This window comes from Hemiscyllium ocellatum, chromosome 19 (assembly GCF_020745735.1).
Source record: "Hemiscyllium ocellatum isolate sHemOce1 chromosome 19, sHemOce1.pat.X.cur, whole genome shotgun sequence".
NCBI classification, from domain to species: domain Eukaryota; kingdom Metazoa; phylum Chordata; class Chondrichthyes; order Orectolobiformes; family Hemiscylliidae; genus Hemiscyllium; species Hemiscyllium ocellatum.
The window spans coordinates 16,786,201-16,812,009 of NC_083419.1; the positions used below are offsets into that span (position 1 = coordinate 16,786,201).

Here is a 25,809-nt window from a genome sequence, read left to right on the forward strand (position 1 = left end):
GTTTAGATATGGATGCAATTCAGATGTGGAAATTGTTGAGATGTGGAAGGTGTTTAGATGGGGAAGGTGTTTAGATGTGGGAGGTGTTTAGAAGTCGAAATTGTTTAGATGTGGAAGGTGTTTTGATGTGGAAGTTGTTTAGATGTGGACGGTGTTTAGATGTGGAAATTGTTTGGATGTGGAAGGTGTTCGATTTGGAAATTGTTTAGATGCGGAAGGTGTTTAGATGTGGAAGGTGTTTAGATGTGGAAGGTGTTTAGATGTGGAAGGTGTTTGGATATGAATTATATTTAGATGTGGATGTTATGTAAGTGTGGATGGTTTTTAGTTATAGACTGTGTTTCGATATGGATTGTATTTAGATCTGAACACTGTGCTTAGATTACAGTGTAAGGCTGTCAAAGGTGGAATCATGACTGCAAACCCGCCTAATGCAATGGTGAAAACTGAAAAAAAGGCTGATGCTAGAATTCGGAAACAAAAACTGAAAAACTGGAAAAAGCTCAGCAGGTCCGGCAGCATCTGTGCAGGGAAATCAGAGTTAATGTTTCAGGTCCAGTGATCCTTCCTCAGAATAATATAGATCCTGCCAGACCTGCTGAGCTTTAATGCAATGATGACCTGTGCCATGTCAATTCAAAACTTAGACCGTTAGTCCTGAGTTAAAGCCCTAACATTGCAGTTAGTCTGTAATTTGCTGCATCTTCATTCATTTCAGTCTCACTGTTAATGGACAGTTCTATTAAGGGAGCTCTTCTCAAGTAAGACAGCAAATTCCAGTTCAGTGCAATACAGCATTCCATGTGGAGATTGTGCAAGGATTTCTCCGGCAATATCTTTATCCAGTGAATCCCCAGTCCCAACCTAACACTGTCCAAATAGAGGGCTGCAGAGTTAGAGTGTTTAATATCAGCCATTATTTTGCCAAGTAACTAAACACATGGTGTGGGTATTTTGTCAATGCTTGAACTGGATTCTGTCCAGGGTCATCCCTGGTTCTAGATTGATGCTGTACCTTAAATTGTAACTGCAGCACCAGTGCACTGCTAAACTGCTTGGCAGGCAAATGCGTAATGGTGGACATCTCAGAGACTTTCATTTATAAATTTGCAAAATACTGATGAACAACTTCTGCTTTCCTCATCTTGCATACATTCAGTCCCTCTCACTGAGTTCTGTGCAAATAGAGTCAGAAGGAGGCCATTCAGCCCATGGTTTTTTGTCCTGGCTCTTTGCTGGAGCCTTCCATCCAGCTGACTGATTCATTTATTCTGAGTTTTTTTCGAATTTATTCGTTGTTCGATTGTGTAACTGTAACCCGGTGAATTTGCCGCCAATAGATACCATTATTATGGGATAGCAGTGAAGGAGAGCTCACCTTATTACGATGTGATGTATTCCAAAAAAGGAGCAGCTTGGGTAAACGAAACTGGGAAGAAAGAAGTGGCGAAGCAGACGGTGGCGTATTCACCACGATCCAAGCTGGGCACCTTGCTGCCAGAGTTTCCAAATGTCAAAGATCTAAATCTGCCAGCAAGCCTCTCGGAGGAGAAGGTAAACACACAATGAGTGACTGATCCATTATCTGTGCTGTTTCACGCCAGTGCACAAATTAAATGTAGATCATCCTGTCTCCCGGATAAAATGAAGGGATAATAAAAACCATGTAGCCTCTTTACAAACAGTGCAGTTTAGCTTTTAATGAGAATTCAGCATCTGCCCACTGCCAGCTATCCAAAACAAAGATTGGAAGAAGTGGAAATATTAAACGTAGACACTGAATGGGTACAGGCCTTTCGGCCACACGCCTGTTTGTTGCTGTAAGTGAGCCACCTCTCACTGCACTTCATCCCACATTACAGCATATCTTCAATTCCTTTGCTCCCACCATCTGTTTTTTTTTTAATCTTCCCCTAAACACATCTGTGCTATTCACCCCAAACAACTCCATGTGGCAGTAAGTTTCACATGCTAACCAGGTCGCTGTTTACATCAGTGCAGAGATGCCACTAATGTCTATGTGTGTAACAGGTTTTATTTGCAATGTTTTAAAATATCTGCTTCATATGTTAGTTCTGACTTTCTGTTTCTTCATCGTCTTGGTTTACTGTTCCTTGAATCCATAATCCAGCTTCACCAATAGAGCACAGTGAACATCAATTGTAAAGAGGGTCCCCTAATCAAACACAGAACAACTGAACACTAGACAACCTTTTACTTATTGCTCTTAATTTAGTGCAACAAGTAATCATTATTTTGCATTAATGCTTTATGTTCTGTCAAAGTGCTGATGAACTAGAGCGATTAGGTAAGGTGCAGTATAGTTCTGATATTAAAAAAGTCTTAGAAAAGAAACCAAGATTTTATATTGAGATCTTGGAAAGGGGGACTAGGTTCAGCCATCTCTGAAGAATGCAAATTACTCAATTACCTTTCAATGACCCACCACATAGAGCTGCATGGATGGGATTAGTTTAGCTCAATTGACTGGATAGTTAGTTTGTAATACAGAGTGATGCTAATAGTATGGGTTCAATCCCCACACTAGCGAAGGTTATCATGAAGGATTCTCCTTCTAGAGCTACATGGACTGAGAGGCTGAGGAGATGAAATTAGTAGAGACTGTGTCAAAGTGACTTGTCCCAGAAAGTCATGCAGAATGGTTCGACTGGTTCTGAACCATCAAGAATGGAGGGAATTCCTTCTTTGTCACTGCTGGGTTGGGGCTTTAGATCTTGTGAGGGATGTGATTCCTACTTCCTGAAGAATTCCTTTCTGCATGCTCTCATGAAGCAAACAGAGCATTCCTAGTTCCCAACTCCACTCAGTAGTTCATCTCCTCTCAGATTTCCATCACCACTTCACTTGTGTAACTCTTATTTCTGTGCTGGTCAATGAGAGGAAGGCGTCAGAATGAGCTTACCTTATTGATCCTATTCCTTGGATGCTGCCTAACCTGCTGTGCTTTAACCAGCAACACATTTTCAGTTATTGATCATGAACAAAGGTGTCAGGAGGTCACTTGAGTTTTGAGCTCAATAGCAAAGGTTTTAATAGAGCAGTTTGCAGGTTGCAAACTAACAATTAAAAATTGGGCATGGATTTTTAGAATGAATATTGATGGGTTTATCCACGAAGAGGTATATAAACAAAGTATTTATCTCTGGACAATGTATAAGACCCCAGGCAAGGTCCCTTAAATGATCATGGGTGCAGGTGAGATGGTCCAAATTGTCAGGCTCCCAGAAGAAGAGGGATGGACTGGCTCTGCCTCTTTATGAAATGGTGTGGTGCTGGAAAAGCACAGCAGGTCAGGCAGCATCTGATGAGCAGGAGAATTGACGCTTCAAGCATAAGCCTTTCATCAGGAAAGCTCTGCCTCTTTAATCACCCACCCACTTGGTTAGTTGCAACAGCATTAATTTAAATAGGATCCCTTCCTTTGTGGTTTGCTTGCCTCCAGATCCTGATGAAATTTTGTTTTAAAGCCAATTTGACCAGGTTTTCATGAGCTAACAAGCAGTGATTTTATTCACTACTGAACATGTGAAGTAATAAAAGGACACACATGGAACTGAGTCCAAAAGAAGATTAAAGTTAAAAGATATACGAATTAATCACTGGGTTTCTCATGAGGAGCAAATAGTTTAACATTGAGAGATGAGCAGTATTACGACACAGAGGTGAATCCCTCTGTTAATAAAACCAAATACCCAGAAAATCTCACTTCACCTTGTAATGTGTTAAAATGAGTGACAGAGAACTCCCAAATCCCACTATTTAAAGAAAATAACATCAATTTCTTTTCTAACTCTGACAGTGAACATTACACAACAACTGTTCACAGATTGAAGCCCTCTTTCTCTTAACTGCTTATTATCTGCCTCCAACTCTATAACAATATGCTGTTCCAATAAGACACTTATTAAAATTACATCAATTTAATTTCAAAACCGCACAGTCTCTGTCTTCTTCTGTGTCTTCGTTCTTCTGCTGTGGATCTCCCTGCATCATCTTCTTTCTTTTAATTGCGAGTATGTTTCACATAAAAGGGTTCATTTGGGAGGAAGTGTTTTCTACTTTCTTGGAGAGCAAGGTAGTAGATGGGCAGTTAGCTCCCTGGCTCTACGGCAGTTGCTCTCTGACCAATTCTCAAAATGTCTACATTTTTATTCTCAGAGAAAGTGGGAACTGCAGATGCTGGAGATCAGCATCAAAAAGTGTGGTGTTGGAAAAGCACAGCAGATCAGTATCTGAGAAGCAGGAGAGTCGGTGTATAACTAAGCCCTTCTTCAGGAGTGTGATTCTTATACTCCTCAAAATCAGATTGTCTCATTGGTTTGATAGTGACAAAATAATAAATTCAAACTCGATTGGGTTTTAGTATCCTGGGGCATAATTTAAACAGATTGGTTAAACAAACCTCAGGTATCCATTTCACAGCCAAATGTTACATATTTACAATTTTCCAGTACACCCTGGGATTGCCATCTAGTCATATACACAGGTGCTTGTAATCTCTCAGTTTAGAACAGCATTCTCCCTCTCTTAAGGTACAGAACTTGCCTTCAACTTCATAACAGCAACTGTTCCAAACTTCTTAGCTTTGAGGGCCAGCTGATAGTTTTCTTCCTTATTTCCTTTTGACTGTCATGCCTCAGTGTGAAAATGTTTTACCTGCAATGTAGGGGTGACTGGTGAATGGTTCTTTGACTTTTATAACACACTATCATTAGAATGCAAGCTAGCACATGAGTACCTCGGCACTGGCACACAGAAGTACTTCAGCTCACTAGTGCACACAAGATGAGGGTTGAGCTTATGTATACCTGATGGGATAAAATATGTCCCTCATAATACTCTCAGTCTAAGATAACTTACAGGAGACTACAGATCAGTTTGTATTGTATTTCTCCATTTGAAACTTACTTGACACCTTCAGGTTCCCTCTCCAGAAATCCATTGAATTAGCATCTGCAATTATCTTTTTGTTACATCTCCTTCTTTTAGGAAAAAATCATTTGTTGCAATTAAAAGTTCAATATGTCCATAGGTGATCTGGGATTATGATCTGTGGTCATGGTGATAGGCACTTAATTAATATAATACAGTTATTAATAAATAGAACATAGAACATTACAGCGCAGTTTTGCCCTTCGGCCCTCGATGTTGCACTGCCCTGTCATACTAATCTGAAGCCCATCCCACCTACACTATTCCATGTACGTCCATATGCCTGTCCAATGACGACTTAAATGCACTTAAACTTGGCGAATCTACTACCATTGCTGGCAAAACATTCCATACCCTTACTACTCTCTGAGTAAAGAAACTACCTCTGACATCTGTCTTATACCTATCTCCCCTCACTTTAAACCTGTGTCCCCTCGTGTTTGCCGTTCCCATACTTGGAAAAAGACTCTCCCTGTCCACCCTATCTAACTCTCTGATTATCTTGTATGTCTCTATTAATTCACCTCTCAACCTTCTTCTCTCTAACGGGAACAGCCTCAAGGCCCTCAGCCTTTCCTTGTAAGACATTCCTTCTATACCAGGCAACATCCTAGTAAATCTCCTCTGCACCCTTTCCAAAGCTTCCACATCCTTCTAGATTAGATTAGATTACTTACAGTGTGGAAACAGACTCTTCGGCCCAACAAGTCCACACCGACCCGCCGAAGCGCAACCCACCCATACCCCTACATATACCCCTTACCTAACACTACGGGCAATTTAGTATGGCCAATTCACCTGACCCGCACATCTTTGGACTGTGGGAGGAAACCGGAGCACCTGGAGGAAACCCACGCAGACACGGGGAGAACGTGCAAACTCCACACAGTCAGTCACCTGGGGCGGGAATTGAACCCAGGTCCCTGGCGCTGTGAGGCAGCAGTGCTAACCACTGTGCCACCGTGCCGCCCTTGTGCCACCGTGCCGCCCTTATATATATTTCAATATACTTAAATACTTTACATATTAGAAAACATAGGAATCAACAACAGCACAGTTCCCTCAGTCCTTCTACAGGTTTGCTTGAATTTCCCACTTTGAAGTGTAGGCTGTATCCTCTGGATCTATTCTCTGAACAAGGTAAACCGGCTCGTCAAGCCAAGCCCTTTACAACTAAAAGCAGTAGTTGAATCACATCATAATCTGCTATTTTCCAGTAAGAATATGCTTAGTTTATTTGTTTGCTCCTCATCACCTAATTCTTCCGCCCCCTCAATCATTTGGTTATTCTCTATATCCTGTCAGCAGTTGTGTTATCCTTTTTGTACTGCAGTGAGCAGAACTGTACATTGACTGGGTTGCACCAGTGATTATAAAGTGGCAGATTTGCCCCACCATTTCGGCTTAACGTTGACTGTTCCAATACAATCTAATATCTGATTTGCTTCACTCACTGCAAAGTTATTTAGCAATAGCCAGTCAGAATGACTAGGTTCCCTCTCTTATTCACAATCCACATTCTTTTCCCTCCAGTTAAGTAACTGTGCCTTCTTGGACATTTTGTTTCCATGTAAAATATTTTGCAACATTGAATGTTATCTGTATCCACCTGTCTAATTCCTAAATATAATCATCTCCTGTCCTTTGCCCTTGTTCAACTTTAAGGTTCATTGTACTCTCATGGATATAGGGAGAAACCAGATTGGTTGAGAAAATGGAAGACTAGATTATGAGGAGAAAATATAAAATCTTCACACTGGAAAGGTGAATGTTGAGCAGTGATTTGATTGTTGTTTTTAGGTTCGTAAAAGGACTGGATAATGTTGACTCTAATGAGCTGCTTCACTTTCTCCAAAACAGCAGAACTATGGGACGTGGTCTCAACTTGAAGGGAAAATATTCACAACTAACCTGTAGAAAGATTCAGATGTACTGATGAAACATAAATTCTTTGTGAAATGTCACCCAAACAGAGATATTTTTGTTGGTATCACATAATGTGGTATGTGAGATCTGCCTCCAAGGTAGGTCCTTGACTCATTGTCTGCTGATACCTGATCTTGAGCCATTTTTTTGGCAATGTTTGCCAGTGGCTTTTCCGCCCCTTGACTTCCACTGTCCCATATTAAACGTGTTGTGTTCATTCCACATGTGTGTGCCAATCCACCTCCCGTACTAAAGAGACTGAAACATGCAAACTTCATTTTTAATTTCTCCTAAATTCCCCTACTGCTGTCAGTCATTGCAAAGATTAGAATGAGACAGATGATGCTCTCATGGGCAGAAACAATAGTTGAAGTTCCACTAACCATCCATATGTAGGGCTATTGAAGTAGGAGAGTTGGCCAGGGCTCTCGTGTCATTTCCAGCTCTTTAACTATGCCATGGATGTTTGGAGATGGTATGACATGCCTACATGATCATTGCAGCCTTTGAATTTACATGGAGCATAGAAGAGTACAGGCTCTTTGGCCCATGATGTTGTGCAGAGCATGATGCCAAATTAAACTAATCTCTTCTGCCTGCCTTTGGTCTATACCCCTCCATTTCTTGCATATTCATGTGCGTATCTAAAGGTCTCTTAAACAACACTATCATATCTGGCTCCACCACCACCCCTGGCAGCACGCTCCAGACTCCTAACACTCTCTGTAAAAAACTTGCCCCTCTCATCTCCTGTGTATTTTCCTCCTCTAACCTTAAATACATGCCCCCTAGAATTAGGCTTTTCAATTCTGGGAAAAAGATTCTGATTGTCAACCCTATCTATGCATCTCATAATTTTATAGACTTCTATCAAGCCTCCCCTCAGCCTCTGCCGCTCCAAAGAAAACAAGCCACGTTTTTATAGTTTCTGTCACAGCTCATACCCTCTAATCCATGGCAGCATCCCCGTAAACCTCTTCTGCACCCTCTTCAAAGTCTCCAAAATTGAACCCAAGACTTCATGGCCGACGGGTAGGGAGACTGTTGCTGTGCTGCAAGACTCTTTAATGCCAAAGGGCTATCTACATCGATTTAAACAAACAAAGAGCACTTCCTTCAATTCTACACAAGAACTGTTAAACCTGGATTATGGGCTTGAATCTTTGGATTGGGACTTGATAGTGTACTTCCTCTGATGTGAGGGTGCTGTCTAATGATCCATGATGATCTTCAATATCCACAAGGTTTTGATGTAAAATTATTCCTTAGAACTGAAAAAAACCCATCACACTATGAGGTTATGTCACTATAAGTTTGGTGTTTGTTATGACCAGATTTTTCTGCCCTTTTGTTCCTAGGTTTCCACCTTCATTATGATGTATAGAACTCATTGTCAGAGAATCCTAGACACAGTGATCAGGGCAAATTTCGATGAGGTAAGCACTTCTGTTTGAGCCAAGCCAATTTCCAGTAACTTGCGGCTAAAGCCACATTTTTAAGCTGCTTTCTTTTTCTTCCTCGTATGAACCAGGTTCAAAGCTTCCTTCTACACTTTTGGCAAGGAATGCCCCCCCACATGCTCCCGGTGCTGGGCTCCTCCACTGTTGTGAACATTGTTGGTGTTTGTGACTCCATATTGTACAAGGCAATCTCCGGAGTTTTGATGCCCACAGTGCTGCAGGCATTGCCAGACAGGTTGGTCAAACCATCATCCATACGTCCAACAGCATTGGATCCCCAGTTTCAGACTCCAAATGGGAAAGGTCCAATACCAGCCAGGGTAATCAATTGATATGGGATCAGTGACTCTTTGCACACTCCACCAGTCAGGTTGTGCACCAGCCAATTAAATAACCATCCCTTACTAGCTTCCATTGAAACTGGCTGGCAGAAAAATCACGACAAACATCTAATCACTGTGACTGCAATGTGGTTGGGTCAAAATCCTGGCATTCAATTACTAACGGTATTCTGAATGACTCTGCACCCTATGGACTGCAGCAGTTCAAGGAGGGCACCTCAGTACTACCTTCTTCAGGGTAACTAGGGTTAGGGCAATAAATCCTGGCCTTGCAAAATGATGCTCACATCCTACGAAATAATAAAGCCAAATCCATTGCCCAGAAGTTATACACTTGAAAAATAAAAGAGTTATTTTTGTCCCAATATGTATGACCAGAATTGGGAACAACTTTGGGTAAACTGAAATGGAACTCCAGTATGTGGTGATGCTTTTAACTTTGTTAAATCCTTAAATCATGATTGGGCAGGAATACATACACTCTTCAATGATTTAACAAACCCTTTTCTACATACTGCAATGTTATTGTCTGGAGTGTCCAGTCCCTCCAGCAGACTGACCTGGTTCCATTGAAGGTCCCATTCAATTATCTACTGAATCTAAACAAGTGAAGAATGTGCCTCCAGATCAGTTTGTGATCGTGCTTCAAGTCCAATCCAATCTGGAAATAATTGTTTACAAATTAAATGCTTTTGTATACCAGTGATTGTTCTAATACTCTCCAGTTGTCACATTTTGCTAAAGATGCAAATTAATTTGCTTAATATTAATTAAATTAATCAATGATTGAATCTACAAGATGTACAGCTCCCCAAAGCTCCTTAGAAAGCAACTTCCAAATCCATGACCTCTCCCATATAGAAGGACAAGAGCAGCAGATAAATAGGAACTCCACCACCTGCAGGGTTGACCATCCTGACTTGGAAATATATCGCCGTTCCTTGGAAATGTATCACTAAGTCAAAGTCCTGAAACTTCCTCCCGAACAGCACTGTGAGTCTACTACAGTAAATAGGCTGCAGTGGTTCAAGAAAGCAACTCACCACTGCCTTCTCTGGGGCTATTCATCTCTTGAAACAAATAGTATTAGTTAATCTATGCCCCCTGTTCTTTAAAATAGTGCCTCTTGAATCCACTTGAGAATGAAGATAGAGTATCAATTTAATGTCTCATTGAAAAGAATGCATTATGAACAGAACAGCACTCCATTGATACTGCTTGTTTAACAGTGCACTCCACCCTTTGCACTGACCCTTTGACAGAGCAGTGCTCCCTTGATGCCGCCCTTCAACCTGTGGTGCTCCCTTGATACTATTCCTTTGACATACCGGCACTCCCTTCATGCTGCCCCTCCAACAGTTCAGTACTTGCTCTGTACTTCTCTAAGTGCGGCACTCTCTCAGTACTGGCTCTCTGAGAGCTCCTCTTGGTGATTCCCCTCCAACAGTGAATGCTCCCTCAGTTCTGATCCTATGATAGTACTCCCTCAGTACAACATTGGGAGTATCAACTTAGAATTTGAGTTCAGATCTCTGGAGCAGAACTTGAGCCTACAATATTCTGGATTTCGAGGTGTTGTTCAACAGTTAACTCTCCTGTAATGGTACCTAATTTTATTTGTCCTTTGCCATTAGCACAGTCTAATTTTTTGAGTAAGGAGTGCATAAAATGTAGGAAACACTCTATAGGTCAGTCAGCAACTGAAAAGAGAAGAGGTAGGTGGACAATTCACCAAGTGCAATAATTTGCAATATTGGTGGAAGATGTGAATAATTGGGGTTGTGTAAAGTTCCCAGTTGCAGAAAGCCAGATCTTTCTGTATGTGATGTTTCAGAACAGGGATTGAATTACTTCCACCTTTGCAAAGAGAAGATAATTGTTCATTCTTAGGAAAGTGTGACATCTAGAGTGTGCTGCATTGTCCCAGTACACTACAAATGCTATATGTATGCAAGTTGTTTTTTTTCTGAGGCAATATCCAACAACATGTGTTTCATTCATTCCCTTTATCTGTCATTTCAGTCTGACGCAGGTGATTCGTAAATTCGCGAAACAGCTGGATGAGTGGCTCAAAGTTGCACTTCATGAGCTTCCTGAAAATTTAAGAAATATCAAATTCGAATGTAAGTTGTGGATTAGTATAAATATATCACCTCAGATGTGCATGTATATGCACCTGAGAAATGACGTCCATGTTATTTACCCGTGTATCACCTTCACTAGAGTGGAATTTGACTGCAGCAAACAGAATACTCAGTAATTTTATTCTGTCTTGAATGGCAAGAGCTACACCATTTACACGCATATAAAGTGTTTACATACTCTTGCACTTTGACCCACCCATCTCACTGTGTGGGGACAAACAAGTGCTCTCAGAAATAAATGATGAATTGTCTGTTACTGTCTAGTCTCTGATACAGGTACAGTAGGGGAACCTGAGTTATACTGTTGGCTATATGTAGCTGTCTCCTCATTAACAAGGGAGTTCTGTTGTTAGTTGTGGCTCACTGAATACTGTCCTTGGGTAGCCACTCCATGACTTCACCCTAAAAGTCAAGGCAGAGATTGTGGTGCATTGCTGAGGAAAGGTTGCCTCTATTTTGGATCAATAAAGATTGGCAGTACTCTGGCCAATCAATGTTGACTTGCCAACAAATAATTCTCCCTTTTCTCCTGTGGTAAATATCTGATATCCTTACCCAATTTGGTCTATTTGTCACTCCAGACCCGTAGAAGTTTTAGCTCTTAATTTTTATTGCAAGGTGATGGCCTAGTGGTATTGGTTATTAATCCAGTGATCTAGGTAATGTTCTGGGTTTGAATCTCACCATGGCAGTTCCCTCAGTGGGTTTTGAACCCAGGCTCACACAGAATTCACCTGGTTCACTAGGCAAATGATATTACGGCTTCATCATCATCACCCCAGTAATAATAGTAAGCATTTCCTTTGAATACAGGGAAAAAAAGCTTGGAGAATGATTAAAGGCTATGTAGACTAGGACAAGTTGCTGAAAGAGAGAGGAGAGAGTGAAAGTGATGCTGTAGGGATGTTGATACTAGACAGATCAATTCCTGATGAAAGGCTTTTGCCCGAAACGTTGATTTTCCTGCTCCTCGGATGCTGCCTGACCTGCTGTGCTTTTCCAGTGGCACATTTTATCGACTCTGACTCTTCAGCATCTGCAGTCCTCACTATCTCCTAATCCTCCCAAGTGGACAAACAGCAATTTAATCAAATTGAAATATAGCTGCATGGCTTAAAGGTGATAAATCCATCTTGTCACAATTAGAATGTTCCGCAGATTTCTGCCAGTGCTGGCATTGAGTGAACAGGGTAATATTTTTAATTGGCAAGTGATGTTGCTTCAAGAGTGTAAATATTCCAGCAGGCAGCAAGAAAAGTGATTGTTCACCTGAAGTAGGAGAGTGATATTCTCAGTTCAAACCCCACTGTAGCAAATACTTCAGGCTCTGATAAATTCAGTGTAGTACTGAAAGAGAGCAGTGTGGTTAGAAGCGCTGATATTCAGACCCAGACCCTCTTGCTCTAGTGAAGATGTACTAAACTTTATGGTAACAAGTTCTTCCCTCAGACCCTGACTGAATATTCAATCCACAATCTAGTGTGCATTATCTGGTTGCTCATTAATTTGCCGATCATAGGAGATCACTGGGTGGAAAGTTAGATTCCTGATCTTTTTTTACTTGTGGGTGTGCAGACTTTTCCGAGATCCGTGCTCGGTGGTTTCCATAACTGGAGATCAATGAATCTCTCACTGTTCAGCTTGAGTGGAACCTTGCAGTGACACAGGCCGGTACAGCTTCGAGGAAATATTATACACCGTCACTGTCTCAGAGAATGGCCATATTCTACTTGAAATGTTAACTCTGTTTCTGTCTCTACAGATGCTGCCAGACCTGCTGAGTTTCTCCAAGCATTTATATTTCAGATCTAATGGATTTGCTGTATTTTGCTTTAATATCACTGTCACGCTTTCCATGATCTGGGGCCTATTTCTGAGAGATGTTGGTCAGGTTCCATGTAAAAACTGGTCTTCACTGTACTTGAGGGAACTTTGATAGGCTGGATGCTGAAAAAATCATGGAGTTTTCATTTAAAGAAGTGACTAAGATAGTGAACAGGGGAATGTTTATCAATGTTGTTTGTATAGAAACCCAGGAGGCCTTTGATAGAGAGGCAGTTAGCTAAGGTGGAAGCCTATGGAATTGAGGGCAAGTTACTGACATGGCTGGGAGATTGGTTGAGTGGCAGGTGACAGAAAGTAGGGAATTTGGGTCGGTACTTTAATCGACAGGATGTGACCGGAGTGGTGTCCCCCAGAACTTGTGTCAAGGCTTCAGTTATTCAAGTTAGTTATTAACGACTTGGATAATGGCATAGAGAGTCATATATCTAAATTTGGTAATGGCACAAAGCTAGGTGGCATTATAGATAGTGTAGATGATGGCTAAAATTACAAAGAGGTATTGATAGACTAGGTGAATGGGCAAAACTGTGGCAGATGGAGTTCACTGTAAGCAAGTGCTGAGGTTATCAGTTTTGGACCAATGAAAGTTAGATCAGGGAACTTTCTAGATAGTATGAAGTTAATTACAGTGGATGCCCAAAGAAAATTGGTTGTTCAGGTTGTTGGGATCCATTATTAAGGTTAGGTAGTGTAAGAAACTTTATTGTTAGGTAGTGCTCACGTAAGGTAGTATTAGCAAGTCTGGAACTTGTTAGCTTCACTAGACAACAGTAAGCCATTATGTTACACTAAGAACAGACTGAAAAGCTGATGGCATAGCCTGAAGAGGCCCCAGGGAGGGTGAGAGATAACAGGACATTGGAGCCGTGTCTAAATGCACGTAGCTCAAACTGAGGTAATAGAACGTTATCAGGTGAGAACCAATGACATACTAAAATTCTGCATTTTACCAAATAAGGATGTAACTCTGGAATGTGAGAGAACAAAAGGATAGACAAATTAAAAAAATAGTCAGAACGCGCCTTCTCCAGTGAGCTAGACACCTCACTGAACTGTGTACGATTCTCTCTCATTAAACCTGTTTATACTTTTAATCAGACCCGGTGTCTCTCTCCTCCAAACGAACACGGGGACAGAAGATCTGTCTCAACAAGGTGCATAGCTCTTTAATGTCATGAACAGGTACAGAAAATAGTTAAGAAAGCTAATGAAATACTGGCCTTTATATCTAGAGGACTTGAATACAAGAATGCAGAAGTTCTGCTGCAAAATTCTAGTTAGACACCACTTGGAGTACTGTGAGCAGATCAGGGCACCACATCTGAGGAAGGATATATTGGCCTTGGAGGGAGTTCACAAGAATGATACCTGGGTTTTGGGTTTAAATAATGAGGAGAAATTTTACAAATCAGGCCTGTTTTTTCTAGAATTTAGAATGTTAAGGGGTGACCTCCAACAGGAGAAGACAAGGTAGATAAAGATAAACTACTGCTTTGGGGTTTCACTGGTTGAGGATTCTAGAACTAGGGGGCATAGTCTGAGAATTAGGATCAAACTGTTTAGGAGAGATGTTAAGAAGCACTTCTATTCACAAAGGGTGGTAGATGCTGGATCAGTGTTTAATTTTAAATCTGAGATAGGTAATTTGTTGTTAAAGCAAAACTATTAAAGTTTTTAGGCTAAAGGCAGGAATGTAGAGTTGGGCATTGTCTTAACATTGTAGTAAAGTTGCAGTGCATGAAGGCACATCATCCATATTACATCACCCTCTGAACAATGTACATGAAGGAAATCAAAATCTGAGAGAACCATCGCCAGCAATGACTCTGCAAATCTGACAAATTCACTGGAAGGATAGATACTCCCATTCTTGGGCCAACAGCTCCAGTACCAAGGCATATGTCACAATCAACCAGCTCCTTTGGGCAGCTACATAGTCTACATGCGAAATAAAATACCCTAAGCTCTCTACTGCAACCTTTGTCATGGCAAACAGTTACCAGGAGTGCAGAGAAAATGCTTCAAGAATGTTCTCAGAGCCTCACTGAAAAAATGCGATCCTCACACCGACCTGTGGAAATCTAGACTGGAGAAGCAGCACTGAGTATCTCACCCACCAACCCACCTGATTCTTCAAACACCATCTGCCCCACCGATGGCACGGTGTGTGGATGCAATGGTTGGGCTGTTTAGTCACCTCAGGATCCCGAACATCAGAGTAGGAGAAAGTCAGCCTCGATCCCAAGGAACTGCCCAAGAAAATAATATCACCTCCAAAGACCTGCTAAACAAAACCAGACTGACAGGACACTTCCAAGATATTGGAAGTGAGAATAAAAAAAAGAAGGTACTGGTGGAAGCAAACGGCTATGCTGAAATCATGCCATTAAAGTAAAGTTCCAGTTTCGAGGCAATTGTAAAGCTTTTGAGAAGAAACTTGTGAAAGACTTTAGAGGAGAGGGTAGAACATATGATATGTACCATTTGATCAAACATTAACAGATTGGACAAACAGTACGCTGTAAGAGATCGTGCAGCATGTAATAACATGCACAAGGGCACCAGATAACTCACAATCTGTTCTCATCATTGGAAGAAAGAGGAATTTCCTCTCATAGGATTTGGAAGACCAAACAGCACCTACCACTCCACATCACATCCTCATTTCCTGGAAAGATGATTGCACTGGTAATACCAGTGGATTATAATCAAGTTGACTCTAATTTAATGCTCTGGGGCCATGAGTTCAAATCTCTCTTGAACTAATTAATAAAAATCTGAAAGTGAATGCCAACAAGAAACTATTGCTAATAATGTCCTTTAAGGAAGGAAATTTGTGATGCTTACCTGTTCTACATGTGATCCACAGTAATGACTCTAACTGCTCTCTGAGTGTTAGGGATGGTTAATAACTGCAAACATAGCCAGAGATGTCCACATCCCATAAATGAATTTTAAAAAATTAACAATCCCTAATAAAACACTTAATAATAATTGAATCAATACTTGAGAAGGAAACAATTGCAAGTCTGTGGGATCAGAGGAGAGGAATGGTCTAATTGGAGCATTCTTTTGAAGACATGTTGAGTTTTCCCTTGTGCTGCATCGCTGTCTGATAATCTTCACATTCACCTGCCATAACAATATGGGCAGATAATGCAGACTAAAATGAACTCACTTTCAATGCTTAATCTTTAACGCTTTTGTGCTGGAAAGAAAATGCCAGTTATCTAAACGAAAACAAAGCAGAGCGATGTAATTCCCTAATGAAAAGCAAGCCAGTTGGAACAAGTATAGGGGCAAATGTTTTCTCAAAACATCGGAGATCTGCTTGTTTTGGATACAATCCACTCGGCCATCGTTTTCCCAGGAGGTGGCAATTAAGAGCTTGCTGGCGGTGTCAGGTGTCTAACTAGGGGTTTGGAGGGATTGGGGACAGGGTGGAGTTGCTGCAGGTCTACCCTGCTTTCAGCACAATCAGAGGCCTAGCAGCTCTGAAGCCTCAGTATGAGCCACCAAAGAGAGTTGCAGGGCAATTGTGCTGAGGCAGGAAGGGGAATACCAGGTTCCTCAGCATGGAGGCATCCTCATGTGTGGGGGAGCTAGACTCTGATGTTGGTCTCGCCTGCCTAGGCCATGAAGCCTCAGGCTCCAATGTTACATGCTGCCCACCCTCCGGATACAGCAGGGAGGCTCCCTGCATATGACTGGTGACTACCGCAACCAACAGGGAGGGGCAGCTCCTTAAATACTTGCAAAATGATGCTGATCTGGGAAAACTGCTCTTTATTGAGTTTTACCTTATTATTCACATTAGCTGCTACTCTCCATTCCAAAGGCAGCCAATGTGACCCCATGTGGAAATGTACCCAGGGGCAGGATTGGGTCAGGGTGTTGCTCCCTGGCTCTTCCAGTTCACTACAGCGGGTAAAATTCCATTCCTATATTCAGTGTTTGCCAATTATAACATCCAGTTCAGAACCATCTGCATGAACTCTGACAAATGAGGCTCACAGACACTGGTCATTTGAGCTGGTTCATCAAGCACTATCTCCTCAGATGTCAGCCTGGCATTTACTGCCTAATTCTGAAAAAGCTGGGAAGGTGGTGACCAGTCTGAGTGGCTGACTCATTTCAATAGCCAGTTAACTATCAACACATGATGCTCAACTTGCATATCAGGCCAGACTGAGCAAAGATAACCGAATTCTTTGTCTCAGGTTAGGTTTTAATCACAATCCAATGACGTCTGGTCATTTCCATCAGTGTCTGCTCTCTGATATCAAATCATGTTCAACTGCAGTGAGATTTGCACTCATATTCTCTGAACACTAAATACCCGCACATTGCATCTATTTCTTGATTGGACCCACAGCTAAATATCTGTCTGTAGCAACACTGAGCAGTAGAGAATGTGCTAACTAAGTATTGCAACTTTTCCTGGACTATATTATAACTGACCTGAGCTCCTCAAGGGTCCAGTGTTGACTTCTGCAGGTATTTACCTACCATTAACCAGAAACTTAACCGAAGCAGTCGAATAAATACTGTGCCCAGAAGAACAGGTCAACAGTTAGGAATTCTGCACTGAGATTATTTGGCCACAATCACAAGGCAGTTTATGGGATCTTGCTGTTTACTTACTGTTGAATTTGCCACATTACAGCAGTGGCAAAAGTTCAAAAATGTTTAATGGGCTGCAAGGCATTCTGAGGCTGTGAAAGGCACTATTTGAATTCAACTTATTTTTTTCTAACAATGTCCTGAAGATGCATGAAACAATATTTTACAAGTTTTCATTAGTTAATTCTTTTTGGTGCATAGAACTCTGTGATAAATCATCCAATTCTGAGGTACAAATAATTTCTGTGTAAATATTTAGTTTTAACTGACTTACTTTGTCAGTGAGGTTAGTGAGGGAGTATCAATAAAGCTAATTCATTCATTCATTTTATATATATATATATGTATAGGTGCAGTTGGTAATGTCACTGCTGAAGTTTAGGGCTCAAGTCTCATTCCTGGATTTATATCAAAGGAATGCGTGTTCATAACGTGGCCAAACAGGTTGAGGGTGAACCTGCAAATCCTCCAACGGCAGTCTCCAAAAGTGGGAGAGGTTCTTGGTCAACCACATAATGGAGTCTTTACCATCGCTGCAGTAACTCCAGTTGTGCATGGAAGTGTGTACGTTCCCATAGTAACTCAGACTGTTTGACTGAACTGTAACTCCACCATGTTTTCACTAGAGTTTGGGGAGATGTCAGTTTGAAGTTTTTGTTCGTAAGTTCAGTCCAGACAGAAAAATTCAAATACAGTGTTTTAACTGAAGAAGGGCTTATGCCCGAATCGTCGATTCTCCTGCTCCTTTGATGCTGCCTGACCTGCTGCGCTTTTCCAGCAACACATTTTTCAGCTCTGATCTCCAGCATCTGCAGTCCTCACTTTCTCCTTTTTAACGGACAGTTTGTCCCCAGATTGTTGTTCCTGAGATTACTGAGAAATGTTTTCGTTCTGGCTGGATGATGTAAGACATGGGGCCACAGTCTGATTCGGCCTCATTTCAGACAGAGATGAGGAGAAATTCCTTCACGTAGAGAGTTGTGAATGTTTGGAATTTTTTGCAAATGTTCCACTAATTATGAGTGTTTTCAAGGCAGTACTTTGTAGATGTTTGGTTTCCAAGCCAGTTAAGGGATATGGAAATAATGAAGGTGGGGGAGTAATAATGCTCATTTAATGAGCTGGTGCAGGCATGATGGGCTGAGTGACCTCCTCCTGCACCATAACAATTCTGTGACCTTTGGGGTTGGAAATAACAATGTTGAATGATGGAACAAGTTTGAATGATGGAGCAGGTTTGAAGGGCCGAAAGGCCTACTCCTGTTCTGACTGCTTATGTTTTTACGCTATATACCTCTGGAAAAGCACATTTTGATGAACCTTCTATCAGGATTGTGGATGCACAAACATCAAAGTTTATAACATTTCAAGATTGTTTTTTCACAAATCGCTTAGAAATGGAAATTAACTTTCGCAAGTCCTTTTTAAGTAAGGGGGGCAATTGTGGTGTAATGGTCAAGTCTCTGAATTATGAATCAAAACTAAAGCTAATGTTCTTGGGACATGGGTTCAAGTCCCACCAAGGCAACTGATGGGATTGATAAATCTGTAATGTAAAAACCCATTTGGTTCACTAATGTCCTTTAGAGATGGAAATCTGCTATCCTTACTTGGTCTGGCCTACACATCACTTCCAAGCCATGGTGTTGGCTCTTAACTGACTTTGAAATGGACTAGTAAGCCACTCAGTTCAAGTGCAATTAGGGATGGACAAAAAAATGCCAATCTTTCCAGCTACACCCACGGCCCATGACAGAATAACGTTAAATCGAAGAAAGTTCCCATCAGTTTGTAAAACATCTGGCATTTGTACTAAATGTGGTCAGTAGCCAAAATCACTTCTTTTGTTAATAATATCCACATCTACTGTATGGAAAATCCCTTGAAGCTTGATTTTTGAAACTGGAGGCTGAGGGGGCTGCAATGACCATTAAAGGTGAAGCAGGGGTCAGGGGTCAGATTAGTAGAAAGTGAGGACTGCAGATGCTGGAGATCAGAGTCGAGAGTGTGGTGCTGGAAAAGCACAGCAGGTCAGGCAGCATCCGAGGAGCAGGAGAATTGATGTTTCAGGCAGAAGCCCTTCATCATGGGTCAGAGGTCCGAATCACTAAAGGGTAACTGGAAGAAATGTTGAGATTTTAATTCACTCAAAATCTATTCACCTAAGCAGAGTTAAAACGGAGGCCATAATTGGGAAAATGTGGCATATATGTAATTTTATATCATCAAGCAAATAAAAATTGCTTCAATGATTGAAGTAATCGGAGAGTATGAATGGGGTTGAAGGGATTGCCAACATTCTAGAAACCTTGATTCTCGACCCATTGAAATGAATGGGATAAATACTGGGTGTTTCTATGAATAGTAAGTGATCTATTGGTCACTTTGTTCCACTTCGTGGAATTGAAAATTACTGGTGATTCTAGTCTTGACCAATGTTCACCCATATTGAAATAATACAGATTATTGATTTATAGTCATGATTTGGAGATGTTTGTGTTGGACTGAGGTGTACAAAGTTAAAAATCACACAACACCAGGTTATAGTCCAACAGGTTTAATTGGAAGCACTAGCTTTCGGAGCGCTGCTCCTTCATCAGGTGGTTGTGGAGGACACAATTGTAAGATACAGAATTTATAGCAAAAGTTTACAGTGTGATGTAACTGAAATTATACATTGAAAAATACCTTGATTGTTTGTTAAGTTTCTCAACTGTTAGAATGACCATGATAGTTTCACTTCTTTCATATGTAAATCACAATTTTTTTATAAAAATAAAAAAGTTACATTCTCAGGTTAACTGTAACAATTGGTGTCAGCCCAGATAATATGTTGAAAGTGTTAGCCCCTTGTGTTCCCTGTCTGTGCCATAATGTTTAGACTGATTCTAATCTAAAAAGTGAATCTATGTAAGACTTGTTAACTCACCTTTTAGATTAGAATCAGCCTAAACATTCTGGCACAGACAGGGAGCACAGGGGGCTAACACCTTCAGCATATTGTCTGGCTAACACCAATTGTTACAGTTAACCTGAGAATGTAACTTTTTTATTTTAAAAAAAGGTTTTGTGATTTACACATGAAAGAAGTGAAACTATCATGGTATTCGAACAGATGAAAGACTCAACAAACAATCAAGGTATTTTTCAATGTATAATTTCAGTTACATCACACTGTAAACTTTTGCTATAAATTCTGTGTCTTACAATCGTGTACTCCACAACCACCTGATGAAGGAGGGTCGCTCCGAAAGCTAGTGCTTCCAATTAAACCTGTTGGATTATAACCTGGCGTTGTGTGATTTTTAACTTTGATTTATAGTGTGCCACTCCTAAACTAGTGAAAAACAAAAGATTTAGGAGTGAAGTAGGCCATTTGACTCCTTAAGTCCTCTCTGTTTTATTGTGCCTGATCTGATTGTGGCCTTAGATCCACTTTCCTGTCTTCAGCACATCCCCTCTCCCTTCATCATACTTTCCTGTCATTTCCCTCTCCCTAACCTTTGAGACCCTTGATCATCAAAAATGTATCTAACTGAACCTTTAATAAATTCAATAATTCATTCTCCCCTGCTTTAGTGGGAGGAGAATTCCACAGATTCATGATCCTCTGAGAGAAAAGATTTCTCCTCATCTCAGTTTTAAATGGGAAACTCCTAATTCTTAAACTACTTCCACTAATTCTAAACCCACTTCCCCTCAAAGAGAAACATCGCCTCAGCACTGATCTTTGTCAAGTCTGCTCATGATCTTACATGTATCAATGAGATCTCCTCTCATTCATCTAAACTCCAGTGGATATAGGCCCTATCTGCTAATTCAATTTCAAGTAAACTAATCCTTCAATCCCAAGAGTCAGTCAAGTGAATCTTCTATGAACTGCCTCTAATTCCATTATGTTCTTAAACAAGATGTCCAGAACTGTACACAGTACTCCAGATAAGGTCTCAACATGGCCTTGCATAGTTTCATTCATAAACAGGATGAGGGCGTCACTGGCTAAGCCAGTTTTCATTCCCATCAGTAATTGCCAAGAGGGCCTCGACTCACATATAGGCCATTCTGGGTAAGGATCTCCTTCCCTACAGGACATTAGTGATAGTAGGCATGGTCATTATGTGACTAGATATTTTATGAATTAAAATTTCATCCTTGCCCCTCAAACATTACACTAGAACTCCTGGTTATGAGTCGAGTGACATTGACACTGAGCCACCTGATTCCATTTACAACAGTCACCTACAATTATGCTTGATTCTTTTTGCAATAAATTCCAACATTTCACTTACCTCATATGTACTAGCTTTTTGTGATTCACACACCAGAATACCCAGATATCTCCGTATCTTGGAGTTCTGCAATCTCTTTCTCCATTTTCATAATATTCTATTTAACGTTTAATGTGTAAACATGGACCAACTTTGGTGAAAAGAAAGAAATGGATATCTGAAAATGGTCAAACTGCCCGATTTTTCTTGGCGCTGGGAGACGCTGTTGGGTATGTATCAGTGCTGGGTGATCGCTGGGGGCTAATTGGTCATTTTACTTTGCTGAGTATTTAGGGTCTGGCAATGAAGGAGCTATTTTGATGTTTCAGCAACTGTTGACCAGAGAGAATGACAAGTAGTTTAATCCATTAAAACTTTACATGCTTTAATTTGTCATTTATCTGAAAACTCTTGTTGTTCTCCTTTTAGTGGCCAGAAGATTTTCGCAGGTTCTCAGACGTCAGACCTCATTAAATCACCTCTGTCAGGTAAATCATTCAGCTAGTTATGAGTCCATCTTGATACTTCACTGTGGCTGACTGAACTGCTGTCCTTTTCCAGCATACCTTATTTTTATGTTCTTTTATTATTTGTAACTAGGACATTTTCAAATGAATTGTTTCAATGCAGGTTGTGTAGGCATTTAGGTTACATCAAATGTTACTCGTCCACTCACATGTTCTCTCCTCAACAATCCATGTTTCCCCCACCCTAACCAAAGTGTCAGGTTATACATTCTAATTCTAAGTTGTGAGATATTTCACATTTATTATCTGGATGTGGGCATTGCTAACAATGCCAATGCCAACTCATCACCAGTTGCCCTTCAGAACATGCCCGTGCAGGCCACTTGAGAAGACATTTCAGATTCGCATGGGTGTGGGTTTGACCCCAAATATATGTCCAGAGTACCAAGAAGGGCACACTTACTTCCCTGAAGGACACTAATGAGCCCTTTTGGATTTTACAATATCAGATAGCTTCAAGATCACTCCAACTGACACCAGCTTTCTATTTCCCCATTTCAAAAAAATACAATTCAAACTCATGAGGGGATTGAACCAAGTTCTCTGGATTATTGTTCCAGGCCTCCACATTGCCTTTCAGAAACATAGCCACACCACTTCCCTTTGCAACGTGTTCCAGCCCATAAGTACTGCACATGCTCCACTTTCCCACTCTGGACGCTTTTGCTTCCAAACCCATTCTTCACTCCGTGCTTGGTTGCACAGTCTTTAGCCATTTGACTCTAGACTGAAAGAATGTCCTCGCTCTCCTCTTCCACCTTTTTTTAGCTCCCTCATAATCTTCACTTTGGTTGCGAAACCTTACACTGAGGTCCATAGTCTGTACAGAATAGAAACAATCCATTTGGACCAATCTGTCTAGGTTGCCTTTTCCACCTTTGTCATTCTCACCTAGCAGCATATCCTCCTATACTTTCCTGACTCACATGTGTTTATGTTGCTTCCCATTAAATATATTTCTCTCGTTTGCCTCTGTCACTCTTTATAGTACTGAATTCACAGGTTAAGCTGCCGTAGTGCTTCAGGCCCATAGGGATGCTCCCACTCATTAGAGAGATGACTGGTGGTTTAATCTGAGAGTCACCTCAGGCGTGGGGAGATATTTAGAAGCAGAGCGCTTTATGGTAACCTCAGTCAGGATTTGAACCCATGCTTTTGATATCGCTCTGGGTTGCCAACCAACCATTCATATTTTCACCAAGGAAGTTTTTCCTGATTCTCATATTTAATGTAATAGCGAGTATCTTACATTTATGGCCTTTAGTTTTAGAGACCTGCTCCCCCCGCCCAAAAAAAGGTAGAAACAGCTTCTACATGTCAACTACGTCAGATTCTTTCATAATTTCAAGACCTGTTTTAGTTTACCAAAGGAGAGGTAATCAACCTGTTTAATCAGTTCCCCACCATTGTTCAAAGCCTTGGCATGGCTCTGTAAATCACTTTTGAATGGTTAACATTGTTAAAAGTACTCTCAACGGGAAGGCTGCATATTATGGGTCATGGTGTGCCTCCTTGATATTTGTATCTGTTTTAGAATTAATTTTTAAAATGTGAGACGATTTCAAGTATTTAAGAAAGCCATTTGATCAAAACAAACCCAGAAGGAACTTGATGTCAAGGGAACAAATAGTTATAGAGCAAGGGCCTAAAAGTATGGTTTAACATAAATTAAAAGACAGCTGTATTCAAAATTAGTTAGAATATCCACACAGCAATGTGCACAATGTATTAAAACAGAGTGCTGAAGGTAGTCATTTGGGGAGGAGCCATATAATGGACTATTGCGACATTACCACACAAAAAAAAATTAGTGGTGGGAGTTAAACATTGGAGAATATAACGTATTTAGAAAATACTGAGAAGGTAAAAAGGGAGGGTATGTAGTTGTCATTATTAGGAACAGTAATGGCAGTAGAAAAAAGTGACACCGCTATCAGTAACACAACACACAATGCGTACAGAATTTTGTCACAAATTTTCACATGCATTTCTTTTCCGGGGAAGTGCTGCCAGGATTAGCAGGCTGATTGCCCACCAGTTTGAATTGTGTCATGTACGTGCCTTTCATGGCCAACATGTGACTAACCAAGAGCCTCTGGCTCAGATGTAGGGTTGTTACCTGTCGATTCTGAAAATGCCCAGTCCCCAGGATTAAGGTAATAGATACTAGATTGCAACATTTAAAACATTTATATGGATAGGAAGGGTTTGGAGGGATATGGGGCAGGTGCTGGCAGGTGGGACCAGATTGGATTGGAATATCTGGTCTGCATGGAAAAGTTGGACCGAAGGGTCTGTTTCAATGCTGTACATCTCTATGACTCATATGACTCTGATCTATAGAGTTTACAGACTACTGAGTTATGAAAGGTGGTGGTGGTTTGGGGGGAGGTGGGGAGGGGTTATTGGAGGAAGATGTATGCAGAAAGGGAATTGAGATTTAAAAAAAGAATAATAATTATGGGGGGAGGTTTGGAGGAATTTCAACTATCTTCATATTATTTAGACAGGAGAGGTATGTAAAAGGGAGGAGACAATGATTTGTCTACAATGTGTACAAGACTCCCTTCCAATCCAATATATTATAAAAATTGTAAGGAATGATATGCTGTTGAATCTGGTACTAGAAAATGAGACAAAGCAGGTAAGAGAACTAAACAATTTGTACCATCTAGGTAGTAGTGACCATAATATTTTAAGGTGATGATAGAGAAGGACATTAGTATGACAAAAAAACAGTTAATAGATCGGTAAAAATTTATTTTGAGCACCTGAGAACAGAACTTGAGAAAAGAAAATAGGTGACAATATTAACATAAAATGTTGTAGCTCAACAGTGGAAAACATTTAAAACAGTGTTCAACAGAGTGAAATAAAATATGTACTGCTAAGAAGAAAGAACAATCTAAACATGAATAAGGCTCCAGAGTTGAATAGAAAGAGATAGTAACAATCAAGGTTTAGGATCTGGTTTTACACAGGCAACAGAGTGCAGGATAAGAGCGGAGATGAAGACATAATGAAAAAATTACAAAGCAATTAGAAAGAGAAAAATGAAACATAAAATTAAATTTAAGCACTAAACAAAATAGTAAAATGTTTTGCATTTAATAGAAAAAGGAAGCCTATGATGGGAATAAGACCATTCAGAGATAAACAGGATAATACTGCAAAAACCTATAACATGCCACAGGGATCAGTGCTGTGGGCACAATTATTTCCAATATTTATTAATGACTTGGATGAGGAAACTGAATGTACTACAGCCAAGTTTGCAATTAGGTCAGAAGTCACACAACACAAGGTTTTGGTCCAGCAGGATTATTTGAAATCACAAGATTTTGGAGCACTGCCCCTTTGTCACAGCACCTGATGAAGGAGCAACACTGTTGGTGTGTGACTTCTGGCCTTGTCCAGCCTAGTCTAATACCAGCAGCTCTGCAACAAAATGTGGTGGAAAGGCAAGTGGGGAGGATGACACAGTCTGCAGAGGCAAATAAACAGTTCAGTGAGTGGGCAAAACGGTCAGATGGAATCTAAGGTGGGGAAGTATGAGGTTATAAACTTTGTTGGGAAGAATAGAGGAACTGAATATTATTTAAATGGAGAAAGACTACAGAAAGCTATTGAACAATGGGATTTGGGAGTCCTAGTCCAAGAATTACAAACAAGCTAAATTCAATGAGTAAAAGGGAAGGCCCAAGGTTGTTGGCATTTTTTCT

At 40.7% G+C, this 25,809-nt stretch overlaps 1 protein-coding gene across 1 annotated transcript in view; it reads left to right on the forward strand.

Moving 5' to 3' along the window:
• rfx4 (regulatory factor X, 4) overlaps positions 1–25,809 on the forward strand; it is a 171,796-nt gene that overhangs the window by 92,196 nt on the left and 53,791 nt on the right. Inside the window, exons 6-10 of the mRNA XM_060840046.1 lie at positions 1,341–1,554; positions 8,238–8,315; positions 8,411–8,574; positions 10,703–10,803; positions 21,990–22,048. Of these exons, the coding sequence (XP_060696029.1) occupies positions 1,341–1,554; positions 8,238–8,315; positions 8,411–8,574; positions 10,703–10,803; positions 21,990–22,048 (616 nt within the window). The remainder of the gene's footprint in view (positions 1–1,340; positions 1,555–8,237; positions 8,316–8,410; positions 8,575–10,702; positions 10,804–21,989; positions 22,049–25,809) is intronic.